Source organism: Oreochromis niloticus, linkage group LG3 (genome assembly GCF_001858045.2).
Source record: "Oreochromis niloticus isolate F11D_XX linkage group LG3, O_niloticus_UMD_NMBU, whole genome shotgun sequence".
In the NCBI taxonomy this organism is placed as follows: Eukaryota; Metazoa; Chordata; class Actinopteri; order Cichliformes; family Cichlidae; genus Oreochromis; species Oreochromis niloticus.
The window spans coordinates 70,005,422-70,023,946 of NC_031967.2; the positions used below are offsets into that span (position 1 = coordinate 70,005,422).

Below are 18,525 nucleotides of genomic sequence, written 5' to 3' on the forward strand. Positions count from 1 at the left end.
TTTTGATGATTCGCCTGTTAGATTATCTGAGTCTGTTGGTATTTTCAGTTAATAACAGACTTTGAGTTTAACACTTGATTGCATTAAACTTTAACTACTATTAAATTTAAGGTTTAAATAAAGCTGAGAGATTGATTCTCAGCCATTTGTTTCAATTCTACACTTCCGATGTCTCTTAAGGAAGTTGTGTTCGCATGAATGTTGGTAGGCTGGACTGTAGGACGATCATAAATAAGTCATAACTAAAGCGGTGAAATCTAAAGCAGGTCTGAGTGTTTAACAGGTTCAGTTCTTGAATGATCTCCACAGAACAACACAAACATAACTTATCTCATCATCAATCATCAGCTACATACTAAAGACCATCATCAGCCAAAGGACTTCAAAATGACGTCACTGTATAAAAATGTATATTGTACTATGGAGGAGGCAGCATTTAGCTGTAGCCTCCATAAAACCACAGACAACTTTGTCCACCTTTGATTAAAAGACAAATATATTTTGTACATTTTAAAATACTTAGCGTTTATCTGAAGGAAATCTGAAATCTTCAAAGACTCTACTGATCATCATGATAAAAAAAGAAGAAAATATACAGAACTAAAGAAAAGACAAAGAAAAAAGAAAGCAATCTGTGCACTCAACAGCTATAGAACAGACTGACTTGAATTTCTCTATCAGCTGTTGTTGTTTTGTTTTGTTTTGTTTTGTACAGACACACCTCAGGGCTTTGACATCATCGCCCACAGCAACACTTAGGTGTGGGTACACCTATTTGACAAATATTACAAATGTAAATTAACAGCTGAGTCTAACCCCCTCACAGTCACCCACTCCACCTGTCACAGTTTAGAGACAGAATATGTCTTCAGTGTGTGAGTGTCAGTATGATGGGACACGTCATAATTTCAGTAAGCTGCACGTCTTCTGATAATTCACCATACAATGTCATTAGGTAGGAAACCGTTGTTACAAGTTACAGCATGTGAGACTCTCTTGAACAACAGATGCATCTCCTTCACTTAGCTTCATCTTCATGTGAGTCATTTTTAAAGGCAAAATATATGTCCAGCTTCTTTGAATTTGACAGTTTTCTTGTTCATTATCCTTCTACTGAGAAATAAGTATGACTCTGAAGAATCCCATACAGGTGACAACACAGCAGAAGAGGAGGAACCATTAATTAGTCACTTTCTTTCTCTGTATTTTTAACTCACTGTGAACACAAACACTTTTGGTCACCAAGCTGTTGGTAAACAGGAAAAGTGTTGATTCAGGGGGTTTTAACACTTTTGATGAAGACTGTGGAAAGAAGTGAAGAAGTTGTAGCACGACCTGATGGATGGTACAGGACATGCAACAGAGGCAACAAAAACCAAAAGCAAATGAATGAAGGTTTGACCCAATTTCCTTCAGCACTTTTTTATATTGAAATTATAGTTTTTATTTAAAACATAGATTTATTATGTTTAGTTAGTCCCTCACTAAAGTATAGTCACCAAATTTGTTGCAAACAGCAACAGCAAAACACATTTTTGGACGTCTCTGATTCCATCAAAAAGGGCAAAACTGAGCAGACAGCTGCACCTACAGTCAACCTGATGACACCTCTGCTAACTAAGACAGCAATGTATCGTAGGCTACAGACATTTACTCAGTCCTTTTACACTTGCATACATTTCTGAGAAGCTTTGATGCTGGATGGGCATGCTGGGAAATATATCACTTGCACTTCTTCACCTTACTCTCCATCATTTGTTTAAAATCCCTAAGCATCAACAATTCTCCAATTCTCTTGAGCACTCAAAAAGCTCTATACAACATGAGCACCAATGATCATACAATGAATGAGAGTCTTTGTTACAGTGACTGTCCAGTCAGTCTGTAAGGACCTGATGTTAATGGGCTTGTCTCGTCACAGCTGTCTTTATGTTATTTTAACAAAGCTGAATCCATTTTGGGGCTTGTGGTGGTCTGGCTGAAGAAGATGGTGTGAGTTGAAAGCATGAACCTAAATGAAAGCATCTGTTCCCCTGATTTCTGATCAGCTGCAGCTGTCCGTGGTGCTGGTCAAAAACTGAAACACTCAGCAAGGAATTAGAAGAAAACTAGGTTTCAGAAATATAAAATAAATCACACGTGAACCGAGCTGACCTGGGGACAAAATTTCCCTTTGTGACTTTTCCACAACATCTGCTGCATGAGGACGGTAAAAAAATAGAATAAAACTATCAAGCACTCTTCATATTATGGGATGGGTAGGACTACAGCGGAGGAGTAAGAAGGACGAATATTATCTTTTAACAAACCCAATTTAGGTGTGAAGAAGAGTTTTCTGTACAACCCAAACATGTGACACATTTACAGGATGAGCAGAAATGTTTTTGAAATGCATCGGGACTGTTAAAAGTTTATATTAGGCCAGAATAAAAACAGGCAAACACAAAGACAAGAATGAATGCTTGATTTTAACACAACAATAAGCATAAGTATCTCCATCTGACAAAAAGGAATGAACCTGAACTTACTCGTTCATTTCTACTGATCACTCATTTTTGACCGGGAACACTAAGCGTGTAAAAATGTTGAATAAAACACACAGAATTGTAAGCAAACTAATACAGTTTATTTTGTGTGTTGAAATCCTCTTTGATGCACAGCCATGAAATCTCAGGTCAGTCTGATCAAACTACATTTTTCAGAGAAAACTTTTTAATTATCAAACTGAACTAAAAAACAACATGAGAGTCAGACTGAGAACAAACAAGTCAAATCAGCTCCTGTTTTATTTCTATAAAGTTTGGATGCAAACGGTTTGTCTGTTCTTTAGCCGTTAAAGCAGTAGAAGAAAAGGTTACACGGTTAGCATTTCAAACAGTGGAACTGTAATACCTGGATATAACAATAGGTGGCAGCAGATGTCAAATGAACTAATTGGCTAGCTCAAGCTTCAGAGTAGTTTAACTCAAGAGGTGGGACTCTGTGCGGTGTCAGGGAAAATGAGTCAGCCTGAGTGACATGTTCATGTGTTCGTAGTTTATCAGACACTTTGCTGAGAAGGTGAGATTTAATTTAAAAAAGAAGAAGATTTGAAGTGACTTTAAAGTGTTTTAGTTTACACCTTACAAACAAATCCCCAGTTCAGTCTCAGAACGAGACACAAATCTCCTTTGGGGTTGTATCAGAAACTGCATATGGTGGATAAACTCAAAGTTAGCTTTTAATTCATGAAAACTGTCAGCTATTGCTGGGTGGTATAGAAAATATAACTTGTTTTCTCAAACGTATACATCCTGCACTGAAGCTATTCTGTTTTCAGCTACTGAATGATCGAAATGAGGTACATCAATTAGCTGCAACCAAGTAAGTCAAATTATATATCTTTTCCAAGACCACACACAAACATGTGAGAATAATACTGCTGCAGAGAAACTAAACAGATCGAATAAGAACAAGAACAAAAGGCAACAAACATGAATAAATTATACATAACAACAAAGTTACTGAGGACATAAATCATATTAATGTAGAGGGAAAAACCCTTAAAACTCAAGTTAAAATACAGCGTGAGTCATACAGGTTTAAAATTCAGTGAGAACAAGAGGAAGAAGGAAATGACCAGCAGTGGTTGGACTGGTGGACTACTTCAGTAAAGAGTAGATGGGGTCTGGCTCTGATTTAAAATCTGAAAACAAACACACACAGTTCAAACAACAGGAAACATGATTTTAAAAGTCATTATCTCGTGTTTTTGTTGGTTGTAATACACAATTGGACAGTACGGGACTGTATTTATATAGGAAGGAGCCATTGCAGGTTTTGGCCACTGGAGGAGCTCAAGAGTTTACATTGATATTTCTATAGCAGGTATGAGAGCAGTGACTATGTTATGTAAAGGGTGCATGATTAATGCTGAAGAACCAATAAGATCAATACAACATAGTGTGTCTGTGAACAAAGCAGCAGCAGCAGCACAGCTGTTTGGACTTGTAACTGTTTTCAGCAAACAGCTTTCAAGGTGTATGAAACATACAAACTGTAACACAGAGTAGCAACTTTTAGGAAAATTGTTCCACTGATCAGCAGCTAGCTTGTCTCTTTCCACAGTTAAAGATAAAGAGCAGCTGTACCTGGGCCTCCTTGGTCTGATGGTTTGTTTCATGACATCTTCAGTTCTCACAGATGGAGAAACTGCAGCTCGATCAGCGTCTGCAGAATAAAGCACATTAAAGTTACTCAAGGTAAAACAGCAACAGTACAGCTATATAGAAAAACATGGTTATTGTATGTAATCTTCCACTATAAAGAAAATCTGTGATGATCATTATAAACAACAACAACACCTTTTCACAGACTTCTTAACACCTCTGCTGTAAAACCAAATTGACTACAAAGAACTGAGGGGGAGTTTATGTGAAAAACAAGGTGGACGACCACAAAACTGCCATCGTCTTTCAGTGCAATCTAACACCTTTAACCACAGAGCAAACAAGTTCTCACAACAGAAACTCGGCCATTGGTCAATTTGGAAAAGACTGCAGTAAGAAGTCTCACCAGCTGCAGGCTACAACTACAGTTAACTGGTATCATCATCAAAGGGATGAATGTTCAACATGTCAGGATGTTACAGAAACTACAAAATTAGATTTTATTGAACTGCTTTTCCAGATGATGTCTCCGCGATCTTTCCTGTGTTTAAAATGAACAGTCCTGTGTTGAAACAGCTGCAGCTGAAGTGTTTTCTTTCTATCAGAAACAGGATGCTGGACGACTGCAGAGCTGTTAGCTTCAGTTAACCACAGACCACAAACACACAGTCCAGCTCACAGTGAACAACACTCAGTAAGTACAGAGTTAAACACACGTTACATCTGATTGAAATGATCACATTTTAGATCAACGACACAAATAAAATAAAAAAAATGCAAATATGAACATTAATCGTTCATCCCCCAAACCGGCTACTCTTAATAAATCTGCAACTTATGTCAAGTCTTTTCTTGAAGATTATAGTCTTACGGATCCCTGGCGGTTTCTGTTTCCTACTGGTAGAGACTATTCTTTCTTCTCACATGTACATCACAGCTACACTAGAATAGATTATTTTTTCATTGACAATTTGCTAATTAATAGTATAAGATCCTGCAGCTATGAAAGTATTACTGTCTCGGATCATGCCCCCCTTGTGCTCAAAATAGCTTTTCAAGGCTGCGACTCTGTGAGAAAGCTCTGGAGATTGGATCCATTGCTGCTCACGGATGAACAATTTGTTTCTAACATCTCTTCTAAAGTTAAAATTTTTCTTAACGAGAATAGAACACCTGGTATGCCAAACAGGACGGTGTGGGAGGCTCTGAAGGCATTTCTGAGAGGAGAAATCATCTCAGTGGCAGCATTTAGAAGACAGTGTGCACAGCGGGAACAGAGGCTTATTTCAGACCAGATTTTAAACATCGACAGGCAGTACGCTCAGTCACCATCACCGGCACTATATAAAGAACGCTTAAGTTTACAAACCAAACTCAATCTACTTTCCACTCGACAAGTGGAAGGATGTCTGATTAGGAATAAGAGCGATTTTTACGAACATGGTGGAAAGACCGGTAAGCTTTTGGCCACTCAACTGCGTGGTATTAGGGCTAAACAAATTATAACTGGCGTAAAGGCGGACAATGGAGTGGTGACTAGGGATCAGAAGGCGATTAATGACATTTTTTCTTCATATTACTCTAAGTTATATACATCAGAGTCTACTGTTAATACAAAAGATTTACATGGTTTTTTTGACTCCATTGATATGCCCTTGCTCTTCCCAGAGCTCAGACAGACTCTGGAAGCCCCTATCTCAAAGGCGGAAATTCAGGCGGCAATAACATCTATGCAATGTGGGAAATCTCCAGGTCCTGATGGATTTTCTGCAGACTTTTATAAAAAATTCTCGGACGATTTGGCTCCTTTTCTTTGCGAAGTTTTTACAGAGTCGCTAGACTCTGGGGCACTTCCTTCATCATGCTACCAGGCCTGTATCACAGTGTTACTTAAGAAGGGCAAGGACCCGACTGACTGTGCTTCTTATAGGCCTATATCTCTGTTAAACACGGATGTTAAAATTCTGTCTAAGTTACTGGCGCACAGACTGGAAAAAATTCTACCTGCTATAATCTCTCCCGACCAAACTGGCTTTATTAAAAATCGGCATGCCTTTTTTAACATACGGCGACTTTTTAATATTATCTATGCCCCTGGCCATGTCGTGCCTGAATGCCTTATCGCTATGGACGCGGAAAAAGCATTTGACAGGGTGGAGTGGGAATATTTGTTTTTTACTTTAGAAAGGTTTGGAATGGGCCCCTTATTTTGCTCATGGATTAAACTTCTTTACGCAAGCCCCACAGCTTCAGTGGTAACTAACTGTCGCTACTCTGATTATTTTAAGCTCCACCGCGGAACGAGACAGGGCTGCCCTTTAAGCCCTTTGCTTTTTGCCCTCGCAATTGAGCCATTAGCAATTGCAGTCCGTGGTAGTGGGGACATAAAAGGCATATGGAGGGGGGGGTTGAACATAGAGTTTCACTGTATGCTGATGACCTTCTCTTATTTCTTTCCAACCCGCTTACCTCCTTACCTGCTGTACTTAATATACTGAACGGTTTCAGTCAGCTCTCTGGATACAAAATTAATATGAATAAGAGTGAACTGTTTTTGATTAATGAGAGGGCTCGGAATCTGGATTTGGTAAATGTTCCCTTTAAAATAGTCACAGATCACTTTGATTACCTTGGGATATGTGTCACAAAGCAATTTAATTGTTTGTTTAAGAAGAATCTCCTCCCCCTGCTGGAACAGTGCAAGTATATGTTGTCTAGATGGTCCCCATTATCCTTATCTTTAATAGGTAGGATTAACTCAGTGAAAATGATGCTACTTCCAAAATTCTTATATGTCTTTCAATGCCTCCCTATCCTGATTCCAAAATCCTTTTTTAAATCTTTAGACTCACTAATCACTTCATATATTTGGAATGGTAAAGCTCCCAAATTGAAGAAATCTATTCTTCAAAGGCCCAAGTCGGTTGGAGGTTTAGGCCTACCCAATTTCCAGTACTATTATTGGGCCGCCAATATTAGGTGTTTGTTATATTGGAGACACTATCATCTCGAACCGTCACCACCAGTTTGGGTTGCCATGGAGTCATATTCAAGTGGGAAAATTTCTCTACCTGCGACTTTGGGTTCATCACTCCCTTTGGCATCGCCTCTACCCAGTAACAATAGAGTTGTCCAGCAGTCTCTTAGAATCTGGTCTCAGTTTAGGCAGAGTCTGGGTCTCCGGGCTTTCTCACTTCAAAGCCCAGTTGCAGCAAACCACTTATTTGTTCCCTCAATGGCAGATAATGCTTTTCATATCTGGCATAGAAAGGGCCTAAAATCCTTTGCAGACTTATATGAAGACAGACAATTTGTAAGTTTCTCTCAAATATCCACCAAATTTGGCATAGCTGCAGCTCAGTTTTTTCGCTTTTTACAGGTCAGACATTACGTGCAGAGTGTGACAGCAGAATTCCCCCAAATGCCTCCATACAATCCAGTAGATGATTTTTTAATGCTCAAACCAACTTCAAGGGGTATAATATCAGCCTTGTACAGTTTAATTTCCAATTTACAATGCTCTTCAATAGCTGCTATCAAATCTAAATGGGAAGAGGACCTTACCTTTCATATTACGGATGAACTGTGGGACTCTATCCTTGGCCAGGTTCACAATATATCAATGTGTGCTCGACATACACTTATCCAATTTAAGATAGTTCATCGGGGGCATTGGTCCAGGGATAGGCTGGCACACATATACCCAGGGGTGGACCCAGCCTGTATAAGGTGTGGGGGTGCTCCTGGTACATTGTTTCATATGTACTGGTCCTGTCCTTCGTTGTCTACCTTTTGGAAATCTGTTTTCCATACGATGTCTGAAGTCGTGCAGCATCAAATTGAACCAGAGCCACTCTGTGCTATGTTTGGTGCGGTCCAGAATTTGAATCTGTCCAGTTCCAGACTCAGAATATTAAACTTTTCATTACTGCTGGCTAGGCGAGCTATATTGCTGAAATGGAAAGACTCTTCTCCCCCTTCACACACACAATGGCTAAAAGATGTATTGTCCTGTATGGATTTAGAAAAAATTAGATATACAGTTCGAGGGTCTAAAAATAAATTTTATAAACTGTGGTCTCCCTTTCTGGACTTTTTTGAAAGGCCCACAACTACTGTTACCGAGTAGTCCAAGGAAACACCCCCCCCCCCCCCCCCCCCCTTTTTTTTTTCTCTCTCTCTTATATGAGTCTATTTGTTGTTTTTCGTTTTTGTCTGTTTTTTTTTTTTGTTTTTGTTTTGTTGGGCCGCAGGCAGCCAACTATTTGTTGTTTTAAGGGTTAGGGTGGGAATAAGATTGAAATTTTGGAAAATTCTGAAGCATTTTTTTTTGTATACATTATATTGAAACCTTTGTTTAATAAAAAGACTTTTGAAAGAAATATGAACATTAAATATTGTGATTAAAGATTTTGAACATCAAACATTTATTACATTTCTGATCACCCCCCCCATGCTATGTAATGTCCTCAAAATCCATCAAAGTCAGCAACAGTCCTCATGAACCTCTGACCTCATACCCTCAGTTTTTTTTCCTTTATATCTTCCCACACTCTAAAACTGAACCAGAGTACTTCTAGAGGCAAATTTAACATCTTTGTTATGATATACAATATAAACAGTACTACCTTTGCTTTCTCTGATTAGCTGTACTTTACAATTTGATGTTTTGATGATGTTGTACATGACAAGAGTGATGATGTCATCTTCTCCAGTTTCTTCTTGATCTGCTGAAATGATTCAAAATTAACAATAATATAAATTAAATACCTAAAACAGCAATTGCATTTAATAAAGTTGTTACTGTGATCATAATGAATGTGAACTTTATTCTACTAAACAAACTCAAACATGAAAGATCAGGAAGTCTGAGTCTCACCTTCAGGTTTCCTGGGAACACATCGTCTCACCAGCAGAACCAGTAACACCAGTAGAACCACAACACAGACTGATCCAACACATGACAACACAAGTATGATAGAGGAACCAGGGTTAGAGGTGGATGTAGGTGGAGGTGTGGATATAGGTGGAGGTGTGGTGGTGTGTTTGTCTAAAATAAAGCAAACACAGTCATTAAGTTGTCGTCACATTGTGAATGTTGAAAGCTGCAGAAACACAGACAGGTGAGTGTGTCACCTGTGACAGTGATCCAGCTGGATGGAGACTCTCCATGACCGCTGATGTCACACTTGTAGAGGCCTTCATCAGACCTGGAAACATGCTGGATGGTCATGTGACCTGTAGGCTGCTTCCTGATGAGGGAGCCATCTTTATAGAAAGCAGCTGGGAGGTTGGAGGGAGTGGTCTTTGTTTTACAGAGCAGAGTGACGTCATCTCCCTCCATCACAGGGAGGACAGGACTCTGCAGGATCACTGATCCACCTCAACACAGAGACAAACTACAGCATTTCATCCATTTACACACAGCTTCATCAACACTAACTCCACACACTCAGCTTACCAGTGACTGTCAGGTTAACCATGTTACTGATGGGACCCTCTCTGGACTCACACCAGTAAACTCCACTGTCCTGAGTGAATAGTGTACTAATGTTACATGAAGAACCAGTCCCTCTTCCCCACACATCTCCACACTGAGTCCTCTGTTGTTTGCTTGTGTTTCTCCTCAGAGTCCATCCAGCAGAGCTGTCGTCCTCCTCACAGCTCAGAGACACAAAGACTTCCTTAAAGAACTGAGAGCTGCTGGGACTCACAGTCAGACGAGCTGTGAGGGTTAAAATGGAAAAACCGATGTTTGTGTAATTAGTCCATCACATATAAAACTGCGCAAATGAGCTCCATTCTGAAACATGACCCCAATCAGGTCATGTCAGTGAGCATTTCTCAGGTTTAAACTGTGACAGAAGGTTACTGACCTTGGTTTGTTGTGCAGCTCAACAGTGAGATCAGAACTAAAGAGAAATGACACTCAGTAAGCACAGTAAACTCATGTGTCCACTGTGCAGCTGTGTTGATATAATGAGTGAATGATTTGAGCTTTTCACTGCCTGCTGTGTTTCCTCGACTCCTGAGCAAAGATAAAGAGTCAGTTCAGACCTGCAGTTGGTCCTCGTGGTGTTTTGAACTTGAATTCAGCCTGATTTGTTTTTCATGTCTTCTCCTCCATCATCAGTTATCAGGAGAGCAGACAGTCAAAGTACAAGAATTCAAACAAACACAGAGATTCTACTTACAGAGCAGACACAGCACAGATGTTTCCTTCATCGTCCTTCTCACTCATTTGAGCTTTTTTTCATTTCTCTCACTGACACCAAGTAAAGCCCGCCCTCTTCCTCTGAGCCTTTCTATTGGTACAAATGCAGAGGTGAGAACTATTTCCTTTCATATAGTGGATGTCTCCCTGCGCCTTATGGCCACTAGAGGTAGATGTTGGACTTTACAAGCAGATCATTAGTTGATAGTTCCTCGGTTTTATAAATAACATTTTTCTGTGGGTTGACAGTGTTCATTTCTTAACAAACAGACTTGTTTTGTGAAAGTACTGCAGGAGCATTAGTTGGAAAACATGATCTGATGTCAAATAAAGATCTTGTAGTTACAGAAGTTATCTTTGCGTGCCACATTGAACTCTAACCACAAGGTACTGAAGTCAATGTTATCTTTTCACATCAGAGAATAAAAGAGAGAGAGAGGCGGAGATATTTGGCTGCATTCATAACAACATGCCTCACTCTGAGGGACAGTGAATGAGCCAGACACACAAACACATACAGGGAGTGCAGAATTATTAGGCAAGTTGTATTTTTGAGGAAGAATTTTATTATTGAACAACAACCATGTTCTCAATGAACCCAAAAAACTCATTAATATCAAAGCTGAATGTTTTTGGAAGTAGTTTTTAGTTTGTTTTTAGTTTGAGCTATTTTAGGGGGATATCTGTGTGTGCAGGTGACTATTACTGTGCATAATTATTAGGCAACTTAACAAAAAACAAATATATACCCATTTCAATTATTTATTTTTACCAGTGAAACCAATATAACATCTCCACATTCACAAATATACATTTCTGACATTCAAAAACAAAACAAAAACAAATCAGCGACCAATATAGCCACCTTTCTTTGCAAGGACACTCAAAAGCCTGCCATCCATGGATCCTGTCAGTGTTTTGATCTGTTCACCATCAACATTGCGTGCAGCAGCAACCACAGCCTCCCAGACACTGTTCAGAGAGGTGTACTGTTTTCCCTCCTTGTAAATCTCACATTTGATGATGGACCACAGGTTCTCAATGGGGTTCAGATCAGGTGAACAAGGAGGCCATGTCATTAGTTTTTCTTCTTTTATACCCTTTCTTGCCAGCCACGCTGTGGAGTACTTGGGCGCGTGTGATGGAGCATTGTCCTGCATGAAAATCATGTTTTTCTTGAAGGATGCAGACTTCTTCCTGTACCACTGCTTGAAGAAGGTGTCTTCCAGAAACTGGCAGTAGGACTGGGAGTTGAGCTTGACTCCATCCTCAACCCGAAAAGGCCCCACAAGCTCATCTTTGATGATACCAGCCCAAACCAGTACTCCACCTCCACCTTGCTGGCGTCTGAGTGGGACTGGAGCTCTCTGCCCTTTACCAATCCAGCCACGGGCCCATCCATCTGGCCCATCAAGACTCACTCTCATTTCATCAGTCCATAAAACCTTAGAAAAATCAGTCTTGAGATATTTCTTGGCCCAGTCTTGACGTTTCAGCTTGTGTGTCTTGTTCAGTGGTGGTCGTCTTTCAGCCTTTCTTACCTTGGCCGTGTCTCTGAGTATTGCACACCTTGTGCTTTTGGGCACTCCAGTGATGTTGCAGCTCTGAAATATGGCCAAACTGGTGGCAAGTGGCATCTTGGCAGCTGCACGCTTGACTTTTCTCAGTTCATGGGCAGTTATTTTGCGCCTTGGTTTTTCCACACGCTTCTTGCGACCCTGTTGACTACACTGTTAAAAAAATCCGTAAATATAGGGGTCCCTTTACCGTGGATTTGCTACGGATTCTCTCCGTTTTGCGAAATACGGAAAGTTTGCTGTTGCGCAAGGCAGAATTTTCTCCCCCATCCAGAATATTCCGACGCCATTACTTTCAGTGCGGTCAGTGCCTACCTAAATTTCTGCAAGTCACAAGGAAAGTTGGAAACAGGTTGGTTGTGTGGAATGAGAATGAGAATGTAGTGCCACCTTGTTCCCCCTCGTACATTAAATTGGTCTCGATAGGCAGTTGGTAGTGGTGTGTATGTGAGTGGACGTTTGCTGCTAGCTGCGTTAGCATTAGCCAGCCGCCTGCGCTTCGTAAGTACGTCAAAAACCATTTTTTCCCTCCCTCTTACATGAAATTTGGTCTCGATAGTCAGTTGGTAGCCGTGTGTGTTTCATGGTAACATTTGAATGTGTGGGTTTTGCGTTATTTTTAAGCGTGGTTTGCCCAACTAAAGTTAACGTTAGCCCATACGTTGGATGCGCGCGCGCGCGTGTGTGTGTGTAAATTAGCCACATGTGTGTATTGTTATAGCTCGCTGTGTTACGCTAGCATGCAACTGAACATGGTAATAATTAAAAGGGGTGATAGTTAAGTAGAATCAGATTTCATTGCAGAAAACATTGCAGCCCAAAGAGAGTGGCCCATGCAGCCCAACGCAGATTACTTATTTGAAGGTACCTGAAAAGTGAATGTGCTTCACTGTGCTGATATAAATTTATTGTTTTCATATTGATTCTGTTCTGATTCTGGCTATCCTTCAATTGGCAAATTCAATCTCTTAAAAATGTTGACTTGTAACATTTGTGGCTTTAACGCTCGTTCTTCGACTGATTACTTGAAACACTCATGGCTAAACTGGAGGAATTAGGAGTTATCTCTGTAGATGACCTGAGCCTTGTGGACCCGGAGGACATTAAAGACACACTGCCATTCATTCAGTACAAAAGATTCGTCAGAGCTGTCAAAGCATTGGAAGCAGGTGAGTTTTTGCCCCTCTGTTTTAATGCAAGTTTTCTGAAACTACAAAGGTTTATTCCAAAAATGCAAAAAAAAAGTTGCCATCAGCTGTACATGGCAATAATTACTCTATAATTGGTTTTCATAATTAGGTCCATTTGTATTCCTGGTTGACCCAAACTGGACATTGAGGACCAATGTATTAATTGATTTGCAACAATTGTGATGTGTTTAATTTATGGAGATGTTTGTCATGTCATCCATAGATTCACAAACTCCACCGCAGTTCACCCGGCCTGGCCCCTCATCAACACCTGAACCACAGAGGTTTCAGCTGCCCTCAACACCACCTGAGACAGCCGACTCCCCATCCCAAGACACATATTCTGTACCATGGCACAAATTTCCCTCAAAAGTCATGGATGAGTTGCGTGAAAAAAAGTACATAATGGGGAAAGACAGACGAGAGATGGTTCGGATCGTCCCTGAAGATTACCTCCATAAACACCCAGGAAGACCTGGTAGACAAAAGCTGAGGGAACTCGCCAGTATGATTGTAGGACAATATCCTGCCTCCTTCAAGCTGACAGAGCCGTTTGGAAACAAACCTTTTGCAAAAGATGGTTCTGAAACTCTCTTTCGTCAGCTGGAACACAGAATTGAAAATATGAAGAGGCCACAAAGCTCACTGAAGAGGCAAGCAGGGGGTGAAAATTCAACAAAGAAAAGGCCCAGGAATTCAGATCTGTATGGATGTGTGGCGTGGGATCCAATCATTGAGGGGGCCGTGTGTAGAGAAGACCTGCTGTCTAAACGAGATGAGTTGAAACGTGCCTTTCAAACCCAGGATCTTCAGGTGGGTCTGCAATCATCCATTACAGATACAGAAAGCTTTATTAATCCTCGAAGGGCAATTCGGTTCCTACAGTCCACCATCTAGACATACAACCATTCACACAGCAATAGTATATAGCAGGAGTAATGCGATAAGGTCTGGGTCCAAGTACAATTTAGGACACATTGTGAAATTGTAGATCGTCTGTAGATCACTATGCCCATAGTCAATTGAAATTGATACCCTGTTTTATTATTTTAATTGGTTAGTTTGACTAACTGTTCGACTGTTTGTCTAACTGCCTCATATCTTTAGGAGTCATCTGTTCGAAAATTGATGACTGAAACATATCCCATTCAGCGTGAAATCCTCAACGATGATGATACCACTATTGCCGTTGTAAAGGACGAGTGGCCGTTCCTGTTTGAAGTTCCTCACCTGTTTGATCATGCATCTAAACTCCTTGGCTTCTCTGTACAAAACAAGCTGGCACAGGTGTGTTGTTATTGTTATTATTATGATTGTGCTGTGCTGCTCCATATGGAGAGAATTTTGTCTTTATTAATCAATCAAAAAAAGATTTGCAACCAAAAAGAGAGTTGAGACCAAAAAAGATAAACTGGCAACCAATCAAATAGAATAACTTGGATGAACAATCAAATGGAATAGATTTGAGACCAAAAATCAGGAAGTGACAACCAAAAAAGCAGGACATTTGAGATCAAAACAGAACAGGTTGCAAATGAAAATGAAATAATTCATTTTTATTTTAATTTTTTTCAAAATTCTCTCCATAGCTCCAAACGAAAATGAGTGTTAGTCTTATGTACTTGTACAAAATTAACACCTTGAACCTTGAACAGGAACTTTCCAAAAAAGAAAAGGGGATCAATGACTTCCTTGACTCCAAAGGGATGAAGACGGGCGAAGGTCCAATACAGCTCATCTGTGGCATTTCAAAATACTTCAAGGAAGACTCTTATAAACTCTTCCACAAAAAAGAGGTAGATGTTGTAGATTTTAAACTGTGTGCAAGATAATTATTTGCATCCAGTGGTGAACCAAGTAACCAACCACAGTAGGAAGTATAGATTCCCCTAATTGTGCTGCTGATATTCTCTATAAACTCTCTATCTATAAACTATTTACATTAATGTTTATGCATAATGGCTACCTCTGTCTGATGAAGACACTAGCAGATAGTCAATTTGCCAGCAGGTTTGTGTGCACTGGAAACATTAATTCATGTATCATGTCTGTCACCAAAACAGATCTCTGCAGATCCTGAAGTCGAACTCCCAGTGCATGCATCCTGATCAGAGGTTTGTAGTTAAATCTTTTTTTGTATCCCAGCAAGCTGTTGTTAGCTGTTGTTATAAGCTGTTGTTGTGTCATATTTATTAAAGAAATGTTTTGCTTGCCTTAAAATATAGGATTTTTTTTTTTTTTTTTTGTAAATCGTACATGATTTTTATCTGTGTTTAAGGTGACCAGCAATTCAAGATTGCTGTTGATGGGTTACTTGTCAATGACCACATCACCTCTCCCATTGTGGCCTTGAGCTACGTCTTCTCCATGTTTTATGTCTGCAACGTCCAATACCCACCGGAGATGGCTTTTACTCTCGAATTCATGCAAAGGTAAGCGCTCATTGTTTGGAAATACTTTGTAAATGTGACTTTGCCGTGCCTTTCTGCACCTGACCTGCTTTTTGTCAATCTACACTAAACCCGTTTGTCTGAGATGTACAAGCTCAAAATGTGTCGCCACATGCTGTGAGCTTTTAGATCAGCTGTTATTGGCTTATGATCCCCCTGAATATGGATTTGTTCGGAGATTTTGTAGCTCCCTGTTGAAGACTATTGTTGGAATAAATGTGTCATATCTTTTTAAAGGGCAGGTAACATGCTTTTTGCTTTAAATAGTGTCCTAAGTCAATCAATAACAAAACAAACATAACATGATTCTAGTTGGGAAATGGAGCAAAAACATATTTTTTTCAGAATGGTTTGTTGACACAAAATTCGTTTGAGCTATCTCTTTAAAACCATTAGCACCTGAGACCAGGTTATGTCAGTGGTGGTCAAACCTTTTCATGTCAAAGACACACAAACTGAAATTTATTTGGCTGCAGACCCCAAACTCAAAATATGTTGTTCCAGGGACCCCCCCCCCCCGAAAGAAAGACTAAACATATTAATTTAAAAAATACTACATAGTGGATTCATGCCCAAATGTTAATACTTGTACTGATGTGTAACGTGCACTGAATGTCACAGTTTCTCCACTCCATGTTTGAATAACCCCCAGGACAGTCCGTGTTCAAATGTGCTGTTACACCTTTTGATAGGACAATGTCAACTGTGTTTTCTATCCCCTTCTGTGTTCTGTGCATTTATAATATCCCTGCATACACATTGAGGATGCATGCTGTCATGTGTTGGTGATAAGCAGACTTCTCGCCCTTGCAAACATTTCTGTATATGCGCAGTGTGAATGCATGTGTCTTGAAAACACAAAGGAAGAGATAAGCTTAGCCACTGGCACCAGCACCACAACAACATTGGGTTCTAGACAGATGGTCAATTAGAATGATAGAGAGGTTCACACATAGGGGCATATTGAAGAAAACAAATGTAGGATTTTATTGAACTGCTCCACTCCTGTCAAGCCACACTACACGTGCAAACTTTGTCTGCATATCACTATTGTTTTTTTTTTTTCCTCAGAGTTTTCTTTGGGGTCAATCCTGAGCGAGGCTCCAAGGCAGAGAAGAAGGGGAAGAAACGGCACTTCATACCTCCACAGGTGTGCAAGCTGGTTTCTCAGCTGAAGGAATTTGAATGCAAGCAGAAGGAATCTGAATGGGCCATTTGAGCTGTTCTCAGAGCTCAGAAAATACCTTTTTGGACTGAATGTACACACACACACACACACACACACACACACACACACACACACACACACACACACACACACACACACACACACACAAAGGCAAATCCAAAAACATGGGGCTTGGGAGTAGAAATACAGATTTTTACAGTATTAGGTGAGTTCAGATGTTTTAACTAGATGCCCACAACACACATGCTGCAGTTTCAAATCCCCCATGTTAAGGGGAAGGGAAGGTGGGCGATATTTGTCATTCCGGTTAAGCTTTTCCTGTCATTGTGGAGTTGGAGGTGTAAGTTTTAATTTTTTTTTAGTTTTAAGTTGTTTTAAGAGTTTTAAAAATCTCTTTATGGCATGTTGCACAGTCATCCTTCTAAGGTCATGGTTGTTATTGCTGCACTGATGTTTTATAGAAAAGTTGTATAATGTAATACTTCTAATGTTCTATTTGTTTTTTGTAGAAAGGTCAGCCACTGGTTGCAGAGCTCTGCCTGTCGGTGTGATATGTGGAGTTGGAGGTGTAGGTTTCTGCATCCTCCTGGAGGGGGCTCCTCATTTTGCACTGACAGGTGAGACAGCAACAGCAATGCTGGCAGTTTTATTGTCTTATTTTGTCATTGTCTTTAACAAATCAATTTGTTATTAATGCCTGTCAGCCTGTGGATGCTAAAAAGTTGCTAGATTTGGCATCTCCCTGTTAAAGGACATGGCTGTACTTCTTTGAGAGAACAGCTGGTTTATGTATGTAAAATTTCTCTGAATGTGAAGGTGATGTTCTGAATGTTTTAATGGTTGTAATGTAAATATTGCAAATCATTCACCACAAAAAGTGAAATCACTTTAAAGCACTGGCAGCTGTTAAAGGAAATAAATAATTGCTGTGATTCTACATTTGTGCTTTATTGATGGTAAACGGTATAGAGAATGGTACAGAATTAAACATTTTAGGATGACTGAAGTGTCCGTAAATGGTATGGATTGAGTACTTAAATAATACGGAATATTCCATTTTAGGTTTGATGGAACTGTCCGTAAATGGTAAAGAAAAACTCGGGTAAATCTACAGAAATATCCGTTTTAAGGTTTACGGAAGTGCTCGTACAATAACGGAAAAAGTGCTGGTAATTAATTACCAGCACTTTTTCCGTTTTATAACGGAATTTTTTTTAACAGTGTATTTTGAATGAAACGCTTGATTGTTCGATGATCACGCTTCAGAAGCTTTGCAATTTTAAGACTGCTGCATCCCTCTGCAAGATATCTCACTATTTTTGACTTTTCTGAGCCTGTCAAGTCCTTCTTTTGACCCATTTTGCCAAAGGAAAGGAAGTTGCCTAATAATTATGCACACCTGATATAGGGTGTTGATGTCATTAGACCACACCCCTTCTCATTACAGAGATGCACATCACCTAATATGCTTAATTGGTAGTAGGCTTTCGAGCCTATACAGCTTGGAGTAAGACAACATGCATGAAGAGGATGATGTGGACAAAATACTCATTTGCCTAATAACTCTGCACTCCCTGTAGTTTGTTTCTCCTGTGTCTGCATTTGGGTCCACTTCATCATCACACCTGCACCTCCAGCTGTGACACTCAGACTGCAAACGTGCAAGGAAAAATACAATGAAAAAATTTCATTTCACAGGGGCAATAAAATTCCTTGCTCATACATTCAACAGCCATGTGCTTATAATTTAGCAGCCA

At 39.9% G+C, this 18,525-nt stretch overlaps 1 protein-coding gene and 1 long non-coding RNA gene across 2 annotated transcripts; both read left to right on the top strand.

The window, feature by feature from the left end:
- Positions 1-12,745: 12,745 nt before the first annotated feature.
- LOC109196510 (uncharacterized) lies at positions 12,746-15,237 on the top strand. Its single transcript, XM_019350563.2, has 5 exons — positions 12,746-13,108; positions 13,353-13,942; positions 14,237-14,416; positions 14,785-14,925; positions 15,193-15,237. The coding sequence occupies exons 1-5, from the start codon at positions 12,976-12,978 to the stop codon at positions 15,235-15,237; spliced, it is 1,089 nt and encodes a 362-aa protein (XP_019206108.1). The 5' UTR covers positions 12,746-12,975.
- Positions 15,238-15,374: 137 nt separating this feature from the next.
- LOC109201264 (uncharacterized) lies at positions 15,375-16,905 on the top strand. The gene is made up of 2 exons (XR_002061287.2): positions 15,375-15,561; positions 16,651-16,905. It is a non-coding gene; the product is annotated as an uncharacterized LOC109201264 (long non-coding RNA).
- Positions 16,906-18,525: the final 1,620 nt, after the last annotated feature.